Source organism: Prunus dulcis, chromosome 4, assembly GCF_902201215.1.
Source record: "Prunus dulcis chromosome 4, ALMONDv2, whole genome shotgun sequence".
In the NCBI taxonomy this organism is placed as follows: domain Eukaryota; kingdom Viridiplantae; phylum Streptophyta; class Magnoliopsida; order Rosales; family Rosaceae; genus Prunus; species Prunus dulcis.
Window position 1 is genome coordinate 15,925,288 of NC_047653.1, and position 17,274 is coordinate 15,942,561.

Here is a 17,274-nt window from a genome sequence, read left to right on the forward strand (position 1 = left end):
AAAGTAAAATTAACTAAGTACACCCTAGTTAACTACCAAAAATACCCCTGTTACACCCTTATACACTCTATCACACAACACCCTAACCAATCCTAAGCCAAGTTTCTCTTTTTACACGAATTCGTACTCTGTTTTTCGATTTTGGATTTGCATTACTTTTGAGAGAAATTGGTAAGGACTGTATTTGTGCATGAATGAAATTTTGTGTTGATTTGTCAAATTGCATTGGCTCATCCAAAATTTCAACTGCAGTTGTGGCTAAAGATGGGAGCTGGTCGATTGAGAAGCCAACACTTCAGAACATGAACAAGCAAGGTGAGCAAGATTGCTTCAGTTTTAACATCACAATAACTGAGGGTCCTTTGTAGCAGTGTTTACCTAAATGGTGTACATATTGATGATGGTTGTCATGTCGACAGTTGAAACTAGTGTAACACCCCATGATACAACAAGTGGAATGCTAACCAAGATATCTGAATCTGATTCTGAAACTCGGAATCGATTTATAAATTGTGAATAGTTGAGGAACTTGAGTGGAGAATTGAAAGGCAACCTTCCTGATAACTGACTTGAAACCGCAATCCAGTTTTCCAATAAATGAATTACGATTGCTCTAACAGAGGAGGGAGAGAGAGATGGAGACAGGGAACAATAAAACGAAAATAGAAAAGTTTTCTCCTAGCTAACAGAGTTGTCGAAACTCTGCATTTGGATAACACCAATAAAGGCATTTGGAGAAGATGCTCAACCCAGCAAGATCAGAAAATTGATTGTTAGACGTTAGAATAAAATTTTCAGACTCTACGACAGGCGGATGAAACTCATTGTTTATGTATGTACGGATAGAAATTACATTTGCATTATTATTAACATATGGTCAATATGTTCTTTTTGGTCATTTTATATTAAGGTAAATTAGTAATTCAGTTAATAGTTTGGTAGTAGGGCTTAGTTAATTTTATGGTTCATTTAGCAGCACTCTTGGTTAATTGATTGAGTTTTGGTTTTGGTTATTTTGTATAGATTTTTTTCAATTTATTTATTTGTATATATTTTTAGTTTTTAATTAATTAATAAAGATTGTTGTGGTTTGATTAAAGCTTGTTAGTTTGTATATAATTAACATGGTGAATTTGTTAATATGATTAATATGGTGTTTTAGCCTTTTAAATATCGTTTAAATTATCATGGTATTTAGTAATTTTTTTAATTTAATTTAATTTAATTTAATTTTAAAGCTTTTAACCTATGAAATATTAATAATATATTAAATCAATAGATTAAAATATAAAATCTCATCATTCTTCAGGCAATTGTGCACTAACTAACCATGATGCATTATATTAATAATATATTAAATCAATAGATTAAAATATAAAGTTAAAAAATTTTCAACAAATTATGGGGAAGATTCTTGAAAACCTTGTATATGGTGTTGGATTTCTCAGTGTAAATTAAAAGTAAACGATTATCATTATGTTAGGAATAAGCATATAATTTCTTATTACCACATCCTACAATTAAAAAACTGCTTCAGTTTATTTTGTGTGGAAATTGAGTTTGATTCTAAGTGTGCCATCTGTTTAGCTTTCGAACTTGATTCTAAAGGGAACCCAATCTTTTTTTTATATATTTTTGTTAATACAAGTGATAGTCTAAACTACAAAGGGGGGAGAGAGTTTCTTACACATACACTATCAATGTGCCATGGAGATTCGAACTTGAAATTATTAGTCTGCATGTTAAAACCCTTTTCTAAAAATGGGCTAGACATCGTTGGCCACCCCAGTCTATTCTTAATTTACTTGTTGAGGATTGTGTTAGGTTTTGTAATTAGGCCTATAGTAACAATTATGTGCTATTTTCACAAGATACGACACATAGCAGATTATGGTTCACTAGTATTCGATGCGAAAACATGGGCAGATCTATGTGCCACTCCAGCCCAATGCTGAATTTTTAGAATATAACTTAGGCTAAGTTGTCCAAGTCCAAACTATGTAAATCAAATATTAGCCCACCCGCTATGTACAAATCAGGCCACCTCTGCAGAAATTCCAACCATTGGATTGACTGGAATCCATGTTATGCAACTTTGGAGCCATGTGATGCAACTTTGGAGCCCGTTTGATTATGTATGTTTATAATAAAGATTAATAATTTTTATGTAATAAATGTTGTTGATATGTGGTCATGAGAGATATCCGTTTAAGGGATCTCCACCTTCTTTCGTACCACAAATCCGGATGACATCATGTTTAACTTCATCATGGAAGAAACCGATAGAGCTCATGAAGCTTCAGCAATCATTATTCATACTTTTGATGCCTTGGAGCCAGATGTTTTGGATGCTCTCTCATCTATGCTTCCCCATGTATACACCGTTGGCCCTCTTCAATTGCATCTCAATCAGATACCAGAACACCCTTTGAAAATGGGATACAGTCTATGGAAAGAAGAAACTGAATGCCTCGAGTGGCTAAACACCAAGGCACCAAACTCAGTTGTCTATGTGAATTTCGGCAGTATAGCAGTCGTGACACCAGAACAGCTTGTGGAGTTTGGGTGGGGACTTGCAAATAGCAAACTTCCATTTTTTTGGGTAATTAGACCTGATCTTCTTATTGGAGAATCGGCTATTTTGCCGCCAGAGTTTGTGGCTGAAACTAAGGAAAGAGGTCTAATAGCTGGGTGGTGCCCACAAGAGCAAGTCCTTAACCACCCATCAGTTGGAGGATTTTTAACGCACAGCGGTTGGAATTCAACAGTTGAGAGCATTACTGCAGGAGTTCCTATGCTCTGTTGGCCATTCTTCGGAGACCAGCAAATGGACTGTCGCTATACTTGCAATGAATGGGGCATTGGCATGGAGATTAGTAATGATGTGAAGAGGGATGAGGTAGAGAAGCTTGTCAAAGAGTTAATGGAGGGTGAGAAGGGTAAGAAGATGAAAAATAAGGTCATGAAGTGGAAGAAACTTGCAGAAGATGCTACTGGTCCACATGGTTCTTCGTTCACAAACTTAGACAATTTAGTGAATCAAGTGCTATTGAGATAAAGTTAAAGATGTTTCCATAAGAATATTGATGTTAGTTATCATTTCCGTAAGAATGTTAGACAATCTGTAACCTGTTACTATATGTAGAATTTTATTCTGATTAAGGTTTCACTATGCTTCAAGCCTTCAACTCTGAAGTCTCATCATTCGTCAGGTAATTGTGCACTAACCTTAATATGTTTGACTGCTGAGCTTCTTTTTTTGACATTCTTCTTTGACCTCCTATTTTGGCTGCGCTCAATGCATCAATGCTTATCTGCAATTCTGCATGTAAGGATTGAAAAGAAAAAGAAAAAGAAAAAAAGAGCAGTGGAAGTGGAAGAAGCAGCAATAAAAAAAAATAAAAATAAAAATGAAAAGAGATTAAATTTCTATAAACAAACCCAAAAAATGAAAGCTGGCCCTATTGAATTTAATTTTGATTATTAAATTACTTTGATGTCCTATTGAGTGTTTTAGGCTTTTTTATGAGGTTTTGGGGTTGGGTTTGTTTTAAGAAATCAATGACAGTTTTGTAATTTAAAAGAAGTTAAAAGACTTTTTGTTATGTTGTAAATGAGTTTTTGGTGTGTTTCTAATGTACATTACATATAGGGTTTTTTTTTTTTTTTAATTTATAATTTGGGCTCATATATTAGATATAATAGTGAATCTCTCATTAAAAAATTGCTTCAGTTCGTCGAGTGTTCTCCCAAACTGGGGTTGTAAGAGCACTTCCAGCAGTGCAGGCAACACTCGGGCTCAGTGGGGTTTGGCCCAAAAAGTGGAGCGCGAGCCCGAGGGTTGGGTGATGTCATCGCAACGTTAAAAAAAATTGCACTCTCGTGCTGCAGTAGCCGCCAACGACTAGCTTCCACGTGTTGGCGTCTAGGCTCTCTGATCTGATTTTTTTACTCCAATCCAACGGCAGCCAATTTTTGTGCAATAAAAAAATGAAAAAAATGAAAAAGAAAAAATTACTGTTTTTTTTTTTCTAAATACCAACAAATACTCTTCATTTTTAACACCAAAATTTTATCCGATTATGAGAAATGAATAGTATTGACACGTAGGAACCTAAAAATCTTATCCGAAAATGTTACCCAAATTAATTGTTTAGGCAAAAAAAGTTGTGAAAAAAATAAAAAAATGAATATTATTTGCCATGAAAAAGGGCAACTGCTGGAAACACACATTGCTTTTTGCAAGGGCATCCGTTATTCACGTGAATAGTAACTGCTCTAGCCCCTCCTCGCCATGACAAGGGGCAAACTGCTGGAAGTGCTCTAAGGGGAGAGCAAATGACCTAGGAAAAAAAAACAGTGACTTTTATTTTGTGTATGGAAATTAAGTTTGATTCTAAGAGTGCCATCTGTTTAGCGTTCGGCATGTGTTGAGCAACATTAATTTGATGATGGTGGTATGGCTAACCTGGGCCTTACCATTGAATTTTTTTTTTTTTGGGTTCAAAAGTAAGGTCTTTTTTTTTTTTTGGGTGTTTGGACAGAATTAGAAGGTCCTTACTATTGATTTGGCTCCTAGGAAACTTGTCATCCCCAATCTTTTTTATTTTATTTTTAATATAAGCGATAATCTACATTACGAAGGGGAGGGAGTTTCTCAACACATACACTACCAAAGTGCCATGGGGATTTGAACTTGAGATCATTGGTCTGCATATCAAAACCCTTTTCAATTGTGCTAGATCTGGTTGGCCACACCAGTCTATTCTTAATTTGCTTATTGAGGATTGTGTTAGGTTTTGTAATTAGGAGCAAATTATGGTTCACTAGTATTCGATGTGAAAACAATGGCAAATCTACATGCCACTCCAGCCCAATTCTGAATTGTTAGAATATACAAACTTAGGCAGTTGTCCGAGCCCAAACTAGGTAAATCAAATATTAGCCCACCCCTCTATTTAAAATAAGGCCACCTCTGCATAAATCCAACCATTGGATTGACTAGAATACATGTGATGCAACTTTGGATCCCGTTTGATGCAATTTTATAATAAGGATAAATACTTTTTTTATATAATAAATATTGTTGATATGTGGTCATGTTGGCCTCACCACCTCCTAAAATAAGGCCCCACATGCCTCCATAAAGGTAAATATAATAGATTGTTTATTATAAAGGTGAATGATAATTTCCTTTTGGACTAACGGCATTTTACTCTATTGAGGTTTAGCGTTTGCATCGAAATGAGCCCCGAGGTTTCAATTTCATTGATTCCAAATCTTTTCTTAACATCCTCAATACTTAATATATTTCATCTAAAGCCAAGCAAGAAAGGAGCTGATACTTTTAAAGCACCACTAGCCTCAACTTCATGTCAACTGATGCTTCAACTGCAAGATCAAATGGATGAAGCATAATGAAGAAAGGGATCATTAAGGTATAGGGTTGTTAAATTAGCATTTTGTGATGGATTAGGTGGTTTTTGTTGTTGGTTAATTGGTCCTAGAGTCTGACTGCTCCGCCTATGATCTGCTGGCCATTCTTTGATGACTAGAGAACCAATTGTTATTATACTTGCAATGAATTGGGCAGTGGCATGGAGATTGATAACAATGTCAAGAGAGATGAAGTGGAGATGCTTGTTAGAGAGTTGATGGAGAGAGAGAAGGGTAAGAAATTGAAAAGGTAGGCTGAGTGGAAGAAACTATAGCAGAAAATGCAACTGATCCACATGGCCGGGGAAGGATCCAGGATTTGAAAATGGCATGGGCTAAATTAGTGGGCTAATTTTTTTTTTTTTGGGAGTAAATTATAAACCCTTGTTTATTACCAAAAAAATAATAATAATAATAAGCCCTCTTCTTTCAATATATTTTCTTCATATTTAGAACTTTTTTATTATTATACTGACATTTGAAACAGACAAAAAATCTTGGAATTATTAATAAGATTGTTGAAATATTTGGAAGCGATTGAAGGGAAACAAAGAAGAAAAAAAAAACAGAAGAGAGCTACATATGTACTAGAAAATATTTAGAAGGAATTGAAGTAAAAATAAAATAAAAACACTATCTCATCCCCAACACACACATCCGTTTCTTTATTCAATTTCCACTTCTCTCCCTTTTTTTTTTATTCTCTCCCTCTCTCTCTTTCTTTCCAATTGTTTATCATCTCTCCCTCTATTTTTTTAAAAAATTCTTTTTCCTCTTCTCTCTTCCTCTCTTTATTCTTTTTCCTTCTTCTTCCTCTCTTCCTTTTTCTTTCTTTCTTCTTCCTCTCTGTTCTTTCTTCTTGTCAGCCGGCTAATTGCCTAGGCTAGAGTGTTAATTTAGTCCACAAAAAAAAAAAAAAAAAAATGTTCCCTGGGCTATAGCCCATGTCAACATGTTCATGGGACCATCCCTACACATGGCTCCTCATCCATTAACTTAGATAATTTAGTCTATCAAGTGATGTTAAGAAAAAACTAGATATTATCCATATCCATATAAATAAAAAATCGCCACATTATTGTTGGTATCTCTATTATTATTCATGTATGATGTCATACGGATTCTAATAACATATTATCTTTTTACTATTAGAAAAGTCACTTATAAATCACACATTACATATGACCACCATTCATGTTGGCTACAAACAACCGTGGCCAAAGAGTGTTGCCTTTTACTTTTGACCACGGCAAAGAATGTCTGTAACCTATAAGTGGTAGATCCCACCATGTCTACCCACCCTTGCAAAAGCCTACATTCACGAATTAAAATATTAATATTTTTTAAATCCCCGTAATCATTACCAAATGATGAAGATAGCTATAGTACTTTTTTTTTTTTTGTTTTGTGAGCCACTGTTTTTTTTAGAGACGTTCTAATCAATTATCTTCCTTTGTTTTAATTTCTATTTCTTATTTTGTTCTTAAAAAAATAAAATTAAAAGAAGTAAATAAAATAAACTTTGGATAAACTGTGGTGAGGGATTTGGAATAGTACATAAAATATTAGCTACGGATCTCCTTCGGCCACGGGGATTATGTATAATTGTGTTTCAGCCACAATTGCACCGTGGCTTATGTATTTGAGGCCACATGTGCATAAAAATCAAGAAAAAGAATAAGACAAACACTTCCGAAGACTTAAAAGATTCACTTTGCTACTTAATCTAAGTCTTTGTCTTTTTGTCTTGATTGATCAACTGACTTTTCTTTGCACAGTTACTTGTGTGTCGAAAATTTGACTAACTTGTGGATTAGTTATTTATGTTGCAGGTAAAGTGAAGATCCATCTTGCTTCTTCATCTCATTATCTCAATTTGTCTGGCAGCTAGACTTCCTTTTTTGGACATTATCCTCAGTTTCCTATTTTGACTAGTTCCCCACACAAGTAAGGCCAAGAGCAACTTTCTAGGGGAAAAGCTAATAGAAGATACCAGTTCCCCTTCGCTTCTTCTCACCTCAATTTGCCTGACAACTTTCTTAGCTCTCTGGATATCTTATCTGCATAAACTTACTTGTGTGGAGGGGAAAAAACAGAGAGCCAAAACAGGACACATTGAAAAGTAGCTCAGTTTTGCTTTATAAATAATCTGCATTTGCAAGCACTGCAATGCACACACAAAAGCTAAGATGGATTCAAAAGAAGTAGTAGCTAAGCCACATGCTGTTTGCATTCCAGTTCCTGCTCAAAGTCATATCAAGGCAATGCTTAAATTTGCAAAGCTCCTCCACCACAGAGGTTTTCATATAACCTTCGTTAACACAGAGTTCAATCACAAGCGCTTTCTTAAATCTCTAGGACCCAATGCCCTTGATGGCTTGCCTGATTTTCAATTCGAAGCCATCCCGGATAGCCTTCCGGATTCAGATGAAGATGCCACACAAGATGTCACCTTGCTTTGTGAATCCATCAGAAAACAAAATTTCTTGGCTCCCTTTCTTGCCCTCCTTGCAAAACTCAACAATGATGCCATATCAACATCCAGCAATCCTCCTGTGACTTGCATAGTTTCAGATGGTTTCATGTCCGCGTTCACAATCACAGCTGCTGAAGAAATCGGAGTCCCTATAGTGCTGTTCTACACTATAGCTGCCTGCAGCTTCATGGGATTTAAACAACTTCGCGCTGTGGTCGAAAAAGGACTTTTTCCACTCAAAGGTGAAATATATAACTATGAATTAAAAGCAATTGTTGTTTCTAAACATGCAAATGAAATGTTTCTTCAATTGAATTTCATTTGTCTATTGCAGATGAGAGCTGTTTCAAAAATGGCTATCTGGACACCGTAATAGATTGGATCCCAGGAATGAGAGATATCCGTTTAAGGGATCTCCCTACCTTTGTGCGAAACACAAATCTGGATGACACCGGATTTAACTTCATCATGGAAGAAACCGAAAGAGCTCATGAAGCTTCAGCAGTTGTTCTTCATACTTTTGATGCCTTGGAGGCAGATGTTTTGGAAGCTCTCTCATCTATGCTTCCCCATGTGTACACCGTTGGCCCTCTTCAATTGCATCTCAATCAGATACCAGAACACCCTTTGAAAATGGGATACAGTCCATGGAAAGAAGAAACTGAATGCCTCGAGTGGCTAAACACCAAGGCACCAAACTCAGTTGTCTATGTGAATTTCGGCAGTATAGCAGTCGTGACACCAGAACAGCTTGTGGAGTTTGGGTGGGGACTTGCAAATAGCAAGCTTCCATTCTTTTGGGTAATTAGACCTGATCTAGTTGTTGGAGAATCCGCTATTTTGCCGCCTGAGTTTGTCGCTGAAACTAAGGAAAGAAGTCTAATAGCTGGGTGGTGCCCACAAGAGCAAGTCCTCAACCACCCCTCAGTTGGAGGATTTTTAATGCACAGCGGTTGGAATTCAACGGTTGAGAGCCTTACTTCAGGAGTTCCTATGCTCTGTTGGCCAATCTTCGTAGACCAGCAAATGTACTGTCGCTATGCTTGCAATGAATGGGGCATTGGCATAGAGGTCAGTAATGATGTGAAGAGGGATGAGGTAGAGAAGCTTGTCAAAGAGTTAATGGAGGGAGAGAAGGGTAAGAAGATGAAAAATAAGGTCATGGAGTGGAAGAAACTTGCAGAAGAAGCTACTGGTCCACATGGTTCTTCCTCCACAAACCTGGACAATTTAGTGAATGAAGTGCTATTAAGAAAAAGCTAAAGATGTTACCAAAAGAATATTGATGTTAATTATCATTTTCATTGCCACTGTCTCAAATAATCAACTAGCTAGCAATTTGTACTCAGGCATGTAAAACCTGCTATATCTAGAGGTTTGTTTTGCTCTAAGATTTTCACTAATTACGCTCAATGATATATGTTGTACGAAAACACTCAAAGACCTTTTCGTTGATGGACTAGGCAACTACCACACACAAGCCGTACAAAGATAACGTGAACACAAGAATTTATAGAGGTTCAACATTGTGCCTACGTCCTCTTTGGTGATCCCCAAGCAATTCACAAGCAAGAAAGAGCCCCTTTGTTTACAATGAAGAACCCCCTTTGCTGTCTCACAAACCCTAGCTTTGTTTTCTCTCAACTTGGCTCAAACCCAATTTGATGCCCTTGTTTTCTGAACAACGGCTGGCCATGACTAGTTTGCCAAAAACTGCAGTCCTGGTCTCTCAATGTCCAAGGGGCTCCCAGATCTTTATCGGTGGCTAGCTCTTATCAGATTAAGACAATCGGATCTCGTCCGGAGCTGAAGTGCACCCACTGTGGTGGAAATAAACATACCCGTGCTGGATGTTACGAATTGATTAGGTATCTTGATTGGTGGAACCACTCCAAAGCTCCCCACAAGAATAAGAGCATATCACTCAACACATCTGCTGAATCAGATCCTGTAAATCCTACTGTTTCGACTACACCTGCTCCAGCATCTGCCTTTGTAGCAACAATAGGTACCCAATGTTATGTTTTAAATACTTCATCAAAGAAACACACATGGATCATTGACACTGGAGCCATTGATCATATGACATTTGATCCTGGACAAATTGCCTCTCATACACCGTCTTCTCAATCGGTGGTGTCTAATGCTAATGGTGTCCCTTCCCCCGTAACTGGGAAGGGTTCACGTTCTCTCTCTGACTCCCTCAATTTGGATTCTGTGTTGATTGTTCCATCCTTACATCATAATCTATTGTTAGTTGCCCAAATTACTATAGCTTTGAATTGCATTGTAACCTTTTGGCCTGCTCATTGTGTTTTTCAGGACATTCTCAATAGCAAGACGATTGGTTGTTGTATTAGGAGGGGCAAACTCTACTACCTGGACTTGGCATCTAATAGTGAAGCCTGAGTCAGTCAAGCTTTCAAGATTGGGGGTGCTAGTATTGAGAAGCAAACTGCCGAAGTATAGTTATGGCATAGGAGTCTTGGACATGTTTTGTTTGGATATTTACATAAGTTATTTCCATCCTTATTTACCATTTTAGATATTCCAGTTTTAAGTGTGAGATTTGTGAACTGGCCAAGAGCTATCGTGTTCATTTTCCCTTAAGTTCAAATAAAAGTTTGGTCCTATTTTCTCTTATTCAATCTGATGTTTGGGGCCCTGCTAAAATTACCATTCTAGGAGGAGCTAGATGATTTGTCATGTTTATAGATGATTGCATATGCATGTCCTAGGTTTCCCTTCTCAAAACTAAAAGGAAGTCAATTCCAATTTTCAACAGTTCCATCAAATGATGGAGATTCAGTTTCATGCAAGAATTCAGGTTCTTCGTTCTCACAATGGTGGAGAATTTCTCAACCATGATCTTAACCAGTTCTTACAAGATCATGGCATCATACATCAACGCTTATGCCCCTACACTCCCCAACAAAATGGAGTGGCTAAAAGAAAGAACCGACATTTATAGAAGTAGTTCTTGCCTTTCTCTTTGATGCCAATATGCCTCGACCTTTTTCGGGAGAAGCTGTCCTCTCTGCATCATACCTCATCAATCGGATTCCCTCAAGTATCCTAAATTTCCAAACACCACTTCAAACACTTCATCACCATATCCAAATGCCTCCCACCCCAAACCCGAAACCCCGGATCTTTGGCTGTGTTGTATTTGTCCACATACATGATCACCAACAAAGCAAGCCGAGAAGTGTATTTTCATTGGCTATGCACCTCATCAGAAAGGATATCGGTGTTATCATCCTCCTAGTCAGAAGGTTTATACCTCATGTTGTGTTCCGGGAACACAACACATATTTTTCAGCCGCACAGGAAGAGAATCGAGAATCGATCACCCCTTAAATTCTCTATTTTTTCCCCAAGATGCCATTATGCTTCTGTTCACCCGTTTTCGCGTTTAGCTCCTGTGATGGAAGGGCGAAATTCCCCACTGGCTTGGAGACCATATACTGGTCAAACAAGTCAGCTTTCTTTGGTGTGCGAGCGTGCCACTGCTAGCAATGTGAATTCTAGCAGATTTCTTTTAGAAAAGATAACTTGCGCCCCAAGTTACTGACTTCTAAAACAAACGATTGTGAATTTGGGTGAGGAATATCTCCCAAGTAAGTTCTTTTCTTGCCTTAGACTGGTAAGGACTTTCACAATCTATCTCAGTATCAAACGGCTGTTCTAGCCAGGAGTGTTTGATAGAAGTGGACTATTCAAGCAGAACTGCCTTTTACAAGATAATAAATACACATATTTAACTCTAGACAAGTTAAGAGACTGTCGGAACTTCGTTTCCGCTCGAATGGAAGGTTCCGCTGTAGGCTGGACTGGACATATCTGGGTTAGTCTGTACTGCTTTGTGACTTCAAATGCTAGGCTGACCTGCAAATCGATACCAAACTTGGATTTTGGCAGAGCTTTACGTCTTCTTCACGTTTTGTGAGGCCTTTTGAATAGGCAGAACTGCAACTTCTCCTGCTTGGAAGGGACAGAAGTGGCTATTCTCGATGGTCTGATGAGCTAGGGATTATACTACGAGAGTTGTTCTGCTTGAACAGGGCTCTTCCTGAGTTTTCTGGGGTCCCCACGTTTGTGAAAACTCAAAACTCTACTTGTCTTGGCTTTTGCTGAACCAAATTTGTAACGAGGTGTCTTGTTCCAGAAGACTTGTTTCCTAAGTCTTGAACCTTGGAATTCAAGTGAGCTCTTGGCTTTTCTTGGTGTTGTGTTTTTTTGATTGATGAATTGAATGTCTTCCTCTTTCTTGCCTGCTTCTGTTTTTTATAAGAGATTCTCTCTTTGAAGGTGATTTTAAACTTTTAATAATGGGCGGCAACAGATCTTTCAAGACGTGAAGCAGGAAAAGATTTATCATTTATGGCAGATAGGCTCTCAGTAGTCTTTTCCTATGGCGATCCCTTCCCTGGTTTCCTGGGCGGCTGCTTTTGTTTCAACCAACGCCACCGCTTGTGTGGATTTTTTATGGCGGTTGGTTTAATTTGTTTGTGTTTCCTGAATGATTCCCCTTTTTCCGCTCTAATTGGGAAGGCGTGACCTGTGAACCCTTTGGAAGATGGCGTCTCTTTTTGGGAAAAAAATCTTTGAGTATAGATGGGTTCTTTTGATCTTCAGTTTCTGGCAGTTTTCCAGAGACGTCCCTTCCCATACAAAGAATTTTTAGTTTGAAAAATGCTGACTTTCAAAGCTGAGGTAGCCACGTGAGTGTGTCCTTAGTTTCTTTTTTTGGGTTTGAGTCCAAACAATATTCGTGGGTTTGATCCTTTCGAAGCCCAGATGACAGCTTTCTTTTTTTTGGTTTTCTTGGGCTGGGGGCTTTCGTTTTTTGACAAAAAGCGTAAAGCCCAAGCCGTCCGGATCCTTATTTTTGTCATTCCCAAGCTTTTGGGCTGAGTGGGATATTTCATTTTATGGGCTTTTATCTTTTTGATCTTGGCGCGCGAATTTTAGGCCCAAACAGCTTCAAAACGATCGGTCGCCAGTGGAAAGTGATCGGTTGCCCCCCTTAGTTCTTCAAACAAGGAGAATCTGCTTCAAAACGATCGGTTGCTAGTGGAAAGCTACCGGTCACCCTCTTTTAGTTCTTCGAACATGGAGAACCTGCTTCAAAACGACTAGTTGCCAGAAGACATCGACCGTTAGCTAGAGAAAAACGATCAGTTGTCTCAACGCTGTCAAAATTAGGAGGAGGAAATTGAACCGTTTTATGAGATTTTGCCCGCTTAAGCTCCAGTACCACACCAATCACCTATTGAGGAAGTCATTCAGGTAACATCTTTTCCTGAAATTGATAACTCTAATGAAATATCCCATGATGATTTGATTTCAGATGGCACAGAGCCTACATATCAACTTTAAGAAAGGAAGAACTATGGAAAACCTCGAGTACAATACGAAGCAGATCTTAAAGCCAAAGGGAAATACCCCATCAATAATTATATATCTCTAAGCAGATTATCAGAGGCGTGTGTGCACTTTGTAAAGAAATTGGCTGACATATCTAACCCCAACAATGTGATTGAAGCACTAGAAGACCCAAAATGGAAAGAAGTCATGAATGAAGAAATGCGAGACCCTTCAAAAGAATGTCACATGAAAACTCGTGCCCTTACCTCATGGAAAGAAGACATCCTATACTGTGAAACTCAAAGCAAATGGATCCATTAAAAGATATAAAGCTAGATTGGTGGCGAAATGGTACACACCAAAGATGTGGGATAGACTACCAAGAGACCTTTGCCCCAGTAGCCAAGATTAACACTATCAGAGTCCTATTGTCTCTAGTAGCAAATCTTGATTGGCAATTACATCAGTTTGATGTCAAAAAATGCATTCTTATTTGGAGACTTGGAAGAAGAAGTATATATGGACCTACCACCAGGATGTAATTTAGCTCATGACAGGAAGAATCACGTTTGCAAGCTCAGAAAGTCATTGTATGGATTAAAGGAATCTACCAGAGCATAGTTTGGCAGATTTACTAAATCTATGAAGAATTTTGGATATACACAGAGTAATTCAGATCACACCCTGTTCATGAAACGTGATGGAAGAAGGCTTACTGCATTGATTGTTTATGTAGATGATATAGTCATAACTGGAAATGACATCAGATAGTAACTGAAGCTACAAAAGTATTTGTCTCAGAAATTTGAGATGAAGGATTTAGGTGATTTGAAGTACTTTCTTGGAATTGAAGTAGTAAGGTCAAAAACTGGTATATTTCTGTCTCAAATGAAGTATATAATGGATTTACTCACTGAAACATGAATGCTTGGGTGTAAGCTGGCTAACACACCCATTGAGATGAATCACAAGTTGTGTGAAGACATGGATGAAGAACCAACCAATAAGGAATAGTATTAATGCTTTGTTGGAAGGTTGATATACCTGGCACACACAAGACCATATATTGCATATGCTATGAGTGTGGTTAGTCAGTTTATGCATTCACTCAGTGTTTCTCATAGGAATGCAGTTGATCGGATCTTAAGACACTTAAAGTCAGCTCCTGGGAAGGGATTAGAGTTCTCAAAAAATGGAGATCTTGAAGTTGTTGGATATACAGATGTTGATTGGGCTGGGTCCATTACAAATAGACGCTCTACTTTTTTTTACTTTACATTCGTGGAAGGTAACCTAATCACTTGGCAGGGTAAAAAAAAAAAAATGTGGTTTCTCGGTCTAGTACAGAAGCAGAGTATAGAGGAATGGCTCAAGGAGTTTGTGAATTATTGTGGATCATAAGACTCTTGACAGAATTGGGCTTCAAACTAGAAAAGCCAATGGAGTTGCATCGTGACAACAAGTCAGCTATCGATATTGCTCACAATCCAGTTCAACATGATCGAACCAAACATGTTGAGGTGGATAGACATTTCATCAAAGAAAAAATAGAGAATAAGATCATCCGCCTCCCATTGATAAAATTAGAAGATCAACTGGCAGATGTCTTAACAAAAACTGTTTGTGGAAGAGTATTTTATAAATCACTTACCAAGTTGGGCATCAGTGACGTATATGCACCAACTTGAGGAAGAGTGTTGGCGCGAGTCTCCTAATTAAATAAGGAGATTTATTTCCTTGATTAATTTAGGGATTTACTTTCTTATTTTATATAATTGACAAATCACTGTATAATTAGGAGATAATATCCTACTTGATTACTATATCTATTTCCTTATAAGGCACTTATATAAACTCCTATATAAACCTCCTTATGGAGAAGAATACAACTTAACATAAAGTATTCAAACCATATTCATATTTTAGCATGTGGTATATGTTATGGTTTTAAGATCTAATATTAATCACTGAAAGATACAAGATATTATTGAATTTGAAGAATACCAACAAGAACAGAGGAACAATTTTTATTTTTATTTTTATTTATAGCAATGAAAATTGAGATGTTTGCATTCCATAAATCATTTTGTCAACTGACTTTTCTTTGCATAGATATTTGTGTGTCGAAAATTTGACTATCTATCAACCAATGACTAACTTTACTACAGTAATTTCACATTCTCCTATACTAGTCGAAAATTTGACTATATCAAACAATGACTAACTTCTAGAAGTACTTGAGCAACAATTTCTACCACTATATAGTTATTTATGTTGCAGGTAAAGTGAAGATCCCAGTTTCACTTTGCTACTTCATCTCATTACCTCAATTTATCTGACGACCTTTTTTTGACATTATCCTCAGTTTCCTATTTTGACTGAGGGAAAAAACAGAGCCAAAACAGGACACGTTGAAAAGTAGCTCACTTTTGCTGTATAAATAATCTGTTTTTGCAAGCACTGCAATGCAATGCACACACAAAAGCTAAGATGGGTTCCACAGAAGTAGCTACTAAGCCACATGCTGTTTGCATTCCAGTTCCTGCTCAAAGTCATATAAAGGCAATGCTTAAATTTGCAAAGCTCCTACACCATAGAGGTTTTCATATAACCTTTGTTAACACAGAGTTCAATCACAAGCGTTTTCTTAAATCTCTAGGATCCAATTCCCTTGATGGCTTGCCTGATTTTCGGTTTAAAGCCATCCCGGATAGCCTTCCGGATTCAGATGAAGATGCCACACAAGATGTCACCTTGCTTTGTGAATCCGTCAGAAAACAAAATTTATTGGCTCCCTTTCATGCCCTCCTTGCAAAACTCAACAATGATGCCATATCAACATCCAGCAATCCTCCTGTGACTTGCATTGTTTCAGATGGTTTCATGTCCACGTTCACAATCACAGCGGCTGAAGAAATTGGAGCCCCTATAGTGCTGTTCTACACTATAGCTGCCTGCAGCTTCATGGGATGTAAACAACTTCGCGCTGTGGTGGAGAAAGGACTTGCTCCACTCAAAGGTGAAATATATAACTATTAATTGAAGCAATTGTTCTTTAACTTATGGTTAACTCTTAACTGCTTGTTTGTAAATTTGCAAATGAAATGTTTCTTCAATTGTCTATTGCAGATGAGAGCTGTTTCACAAATGGCTATCTGGACACCGTAATAGATTGGATCCCGGGAATGAGAGATATCCGTTTGAGGGATCTCCCGACCTTCTTGCAAACCACAAATGCGGATGACACCATGTTAAACTTCATCATGGAAGCAACCGATAGAGCTCATGAAGCTTCGGCAGTTGTTCTTCATACTTTTGATGCCTTGGAGCCAGATGTTTTGGATGCTCTCTCATCTATGCTTCCCCATGTGTACACCGTCGGTCCTCTTCAATTGCATCTCAATCAGATACCAGAACACCCTTTGAAAACGGGATACAGTCTATGGAAAGAAGAAACTGAATGCCTCGAGTGGCTAAACACCAAGGCACCAAACTCAGTTGTCTATGTGAATTTCGGCAGTATAGCAGTCATGACACCAGAACAGCTTGTAGAGTTTGGGTGGGGACTTGCGAATAGCAAGCTTTCATTCTTTTGGGTAATTAGACCTGATCTAGTTTTTGGAGAATCCGCTATTTTGCCGCCAGAGTTTGTGGCTGAAACTAAGGAAAGAGGTCTAATAGCTGGGTGGTGCCCACAAGAGCAAGTCCTTAACCACCCATCAGTTGGAGGATTTTTAACGCACAGCGGTTGGAATTCAACAGTTGAGAGCATTACTGCAGGAGTTCCTATGCTCTGTTGGCCATTCTTCGGAGACCAGCAAATGGACTGTCGCTATACTTGCAATGAATGGGGCATTGGCATGGAGATTAGTAATGATGTGAAGAGGGATGAGGTAGAGAAGCTTGTCAAAGAGTTAATGGAGCGAGAGAAAGGTAAGAAGATGAAAAATAAGGTCATGGAGTGGAAGAAACTTGCAGAAGAAGGCCCGTAA

General features: G+C 37.9%; 2 protein-coding genes and 1 pseudogene across 2 annotated transcripts; all 3 read left to right on the forward strand.

Annotated features, from left to right (window-relative positions):
* The first annotated feature begins 2,193 nt into the window (after positions 1 to 2,193).
* LOC117624464 lies at positions 2,194 to 3,195 on the forward strand (annotated as a pseudogene).
* A 4,358-nt stretch (positions 3,196 to 7,553) lies between these two features.
* On the forward strand, positions 7,554 to 9,175 carry LOC117624891 (7-deoxyloganetin glucosyltransferase-like). Its single transcript, XM_034356397.1, has 2 exons — positions 7,554 to 8,154; positions 8,247 to 9,175. The coding sequence occupies exons 1-2, from the start codon at positions 7,626 to 7,628 to the stop codon at positions 9,173 to 9,175; spliced, it is 1,458 nt and encodes a 485-aa protein (XP_034212288.1). The 5' UTR covers positions 7,554 to 7,625.
* A 6,591-nt stretch (positions 9,176 to 15,766) lies between these two features.
* LOC117625495 (7-deoxyloganetin glucosyltransferase-like) lies at positions 15,767 to 17,274 on the forward strand. Its single transcript, XM_034357043.1, has 2 exons — positions 15,767 to 16,301; positions 16,412 to 17,274. The coding sequence occupies exons 1-2, from the start codon at positions 15,773 to 15,775 to the stop codon at positions 17,272 to 17,274; spliced, it is 1,392 nt and encodes a 463-aa protein (XP_034212934.1). The 5' UTR covers positions 15,767 to 15,772.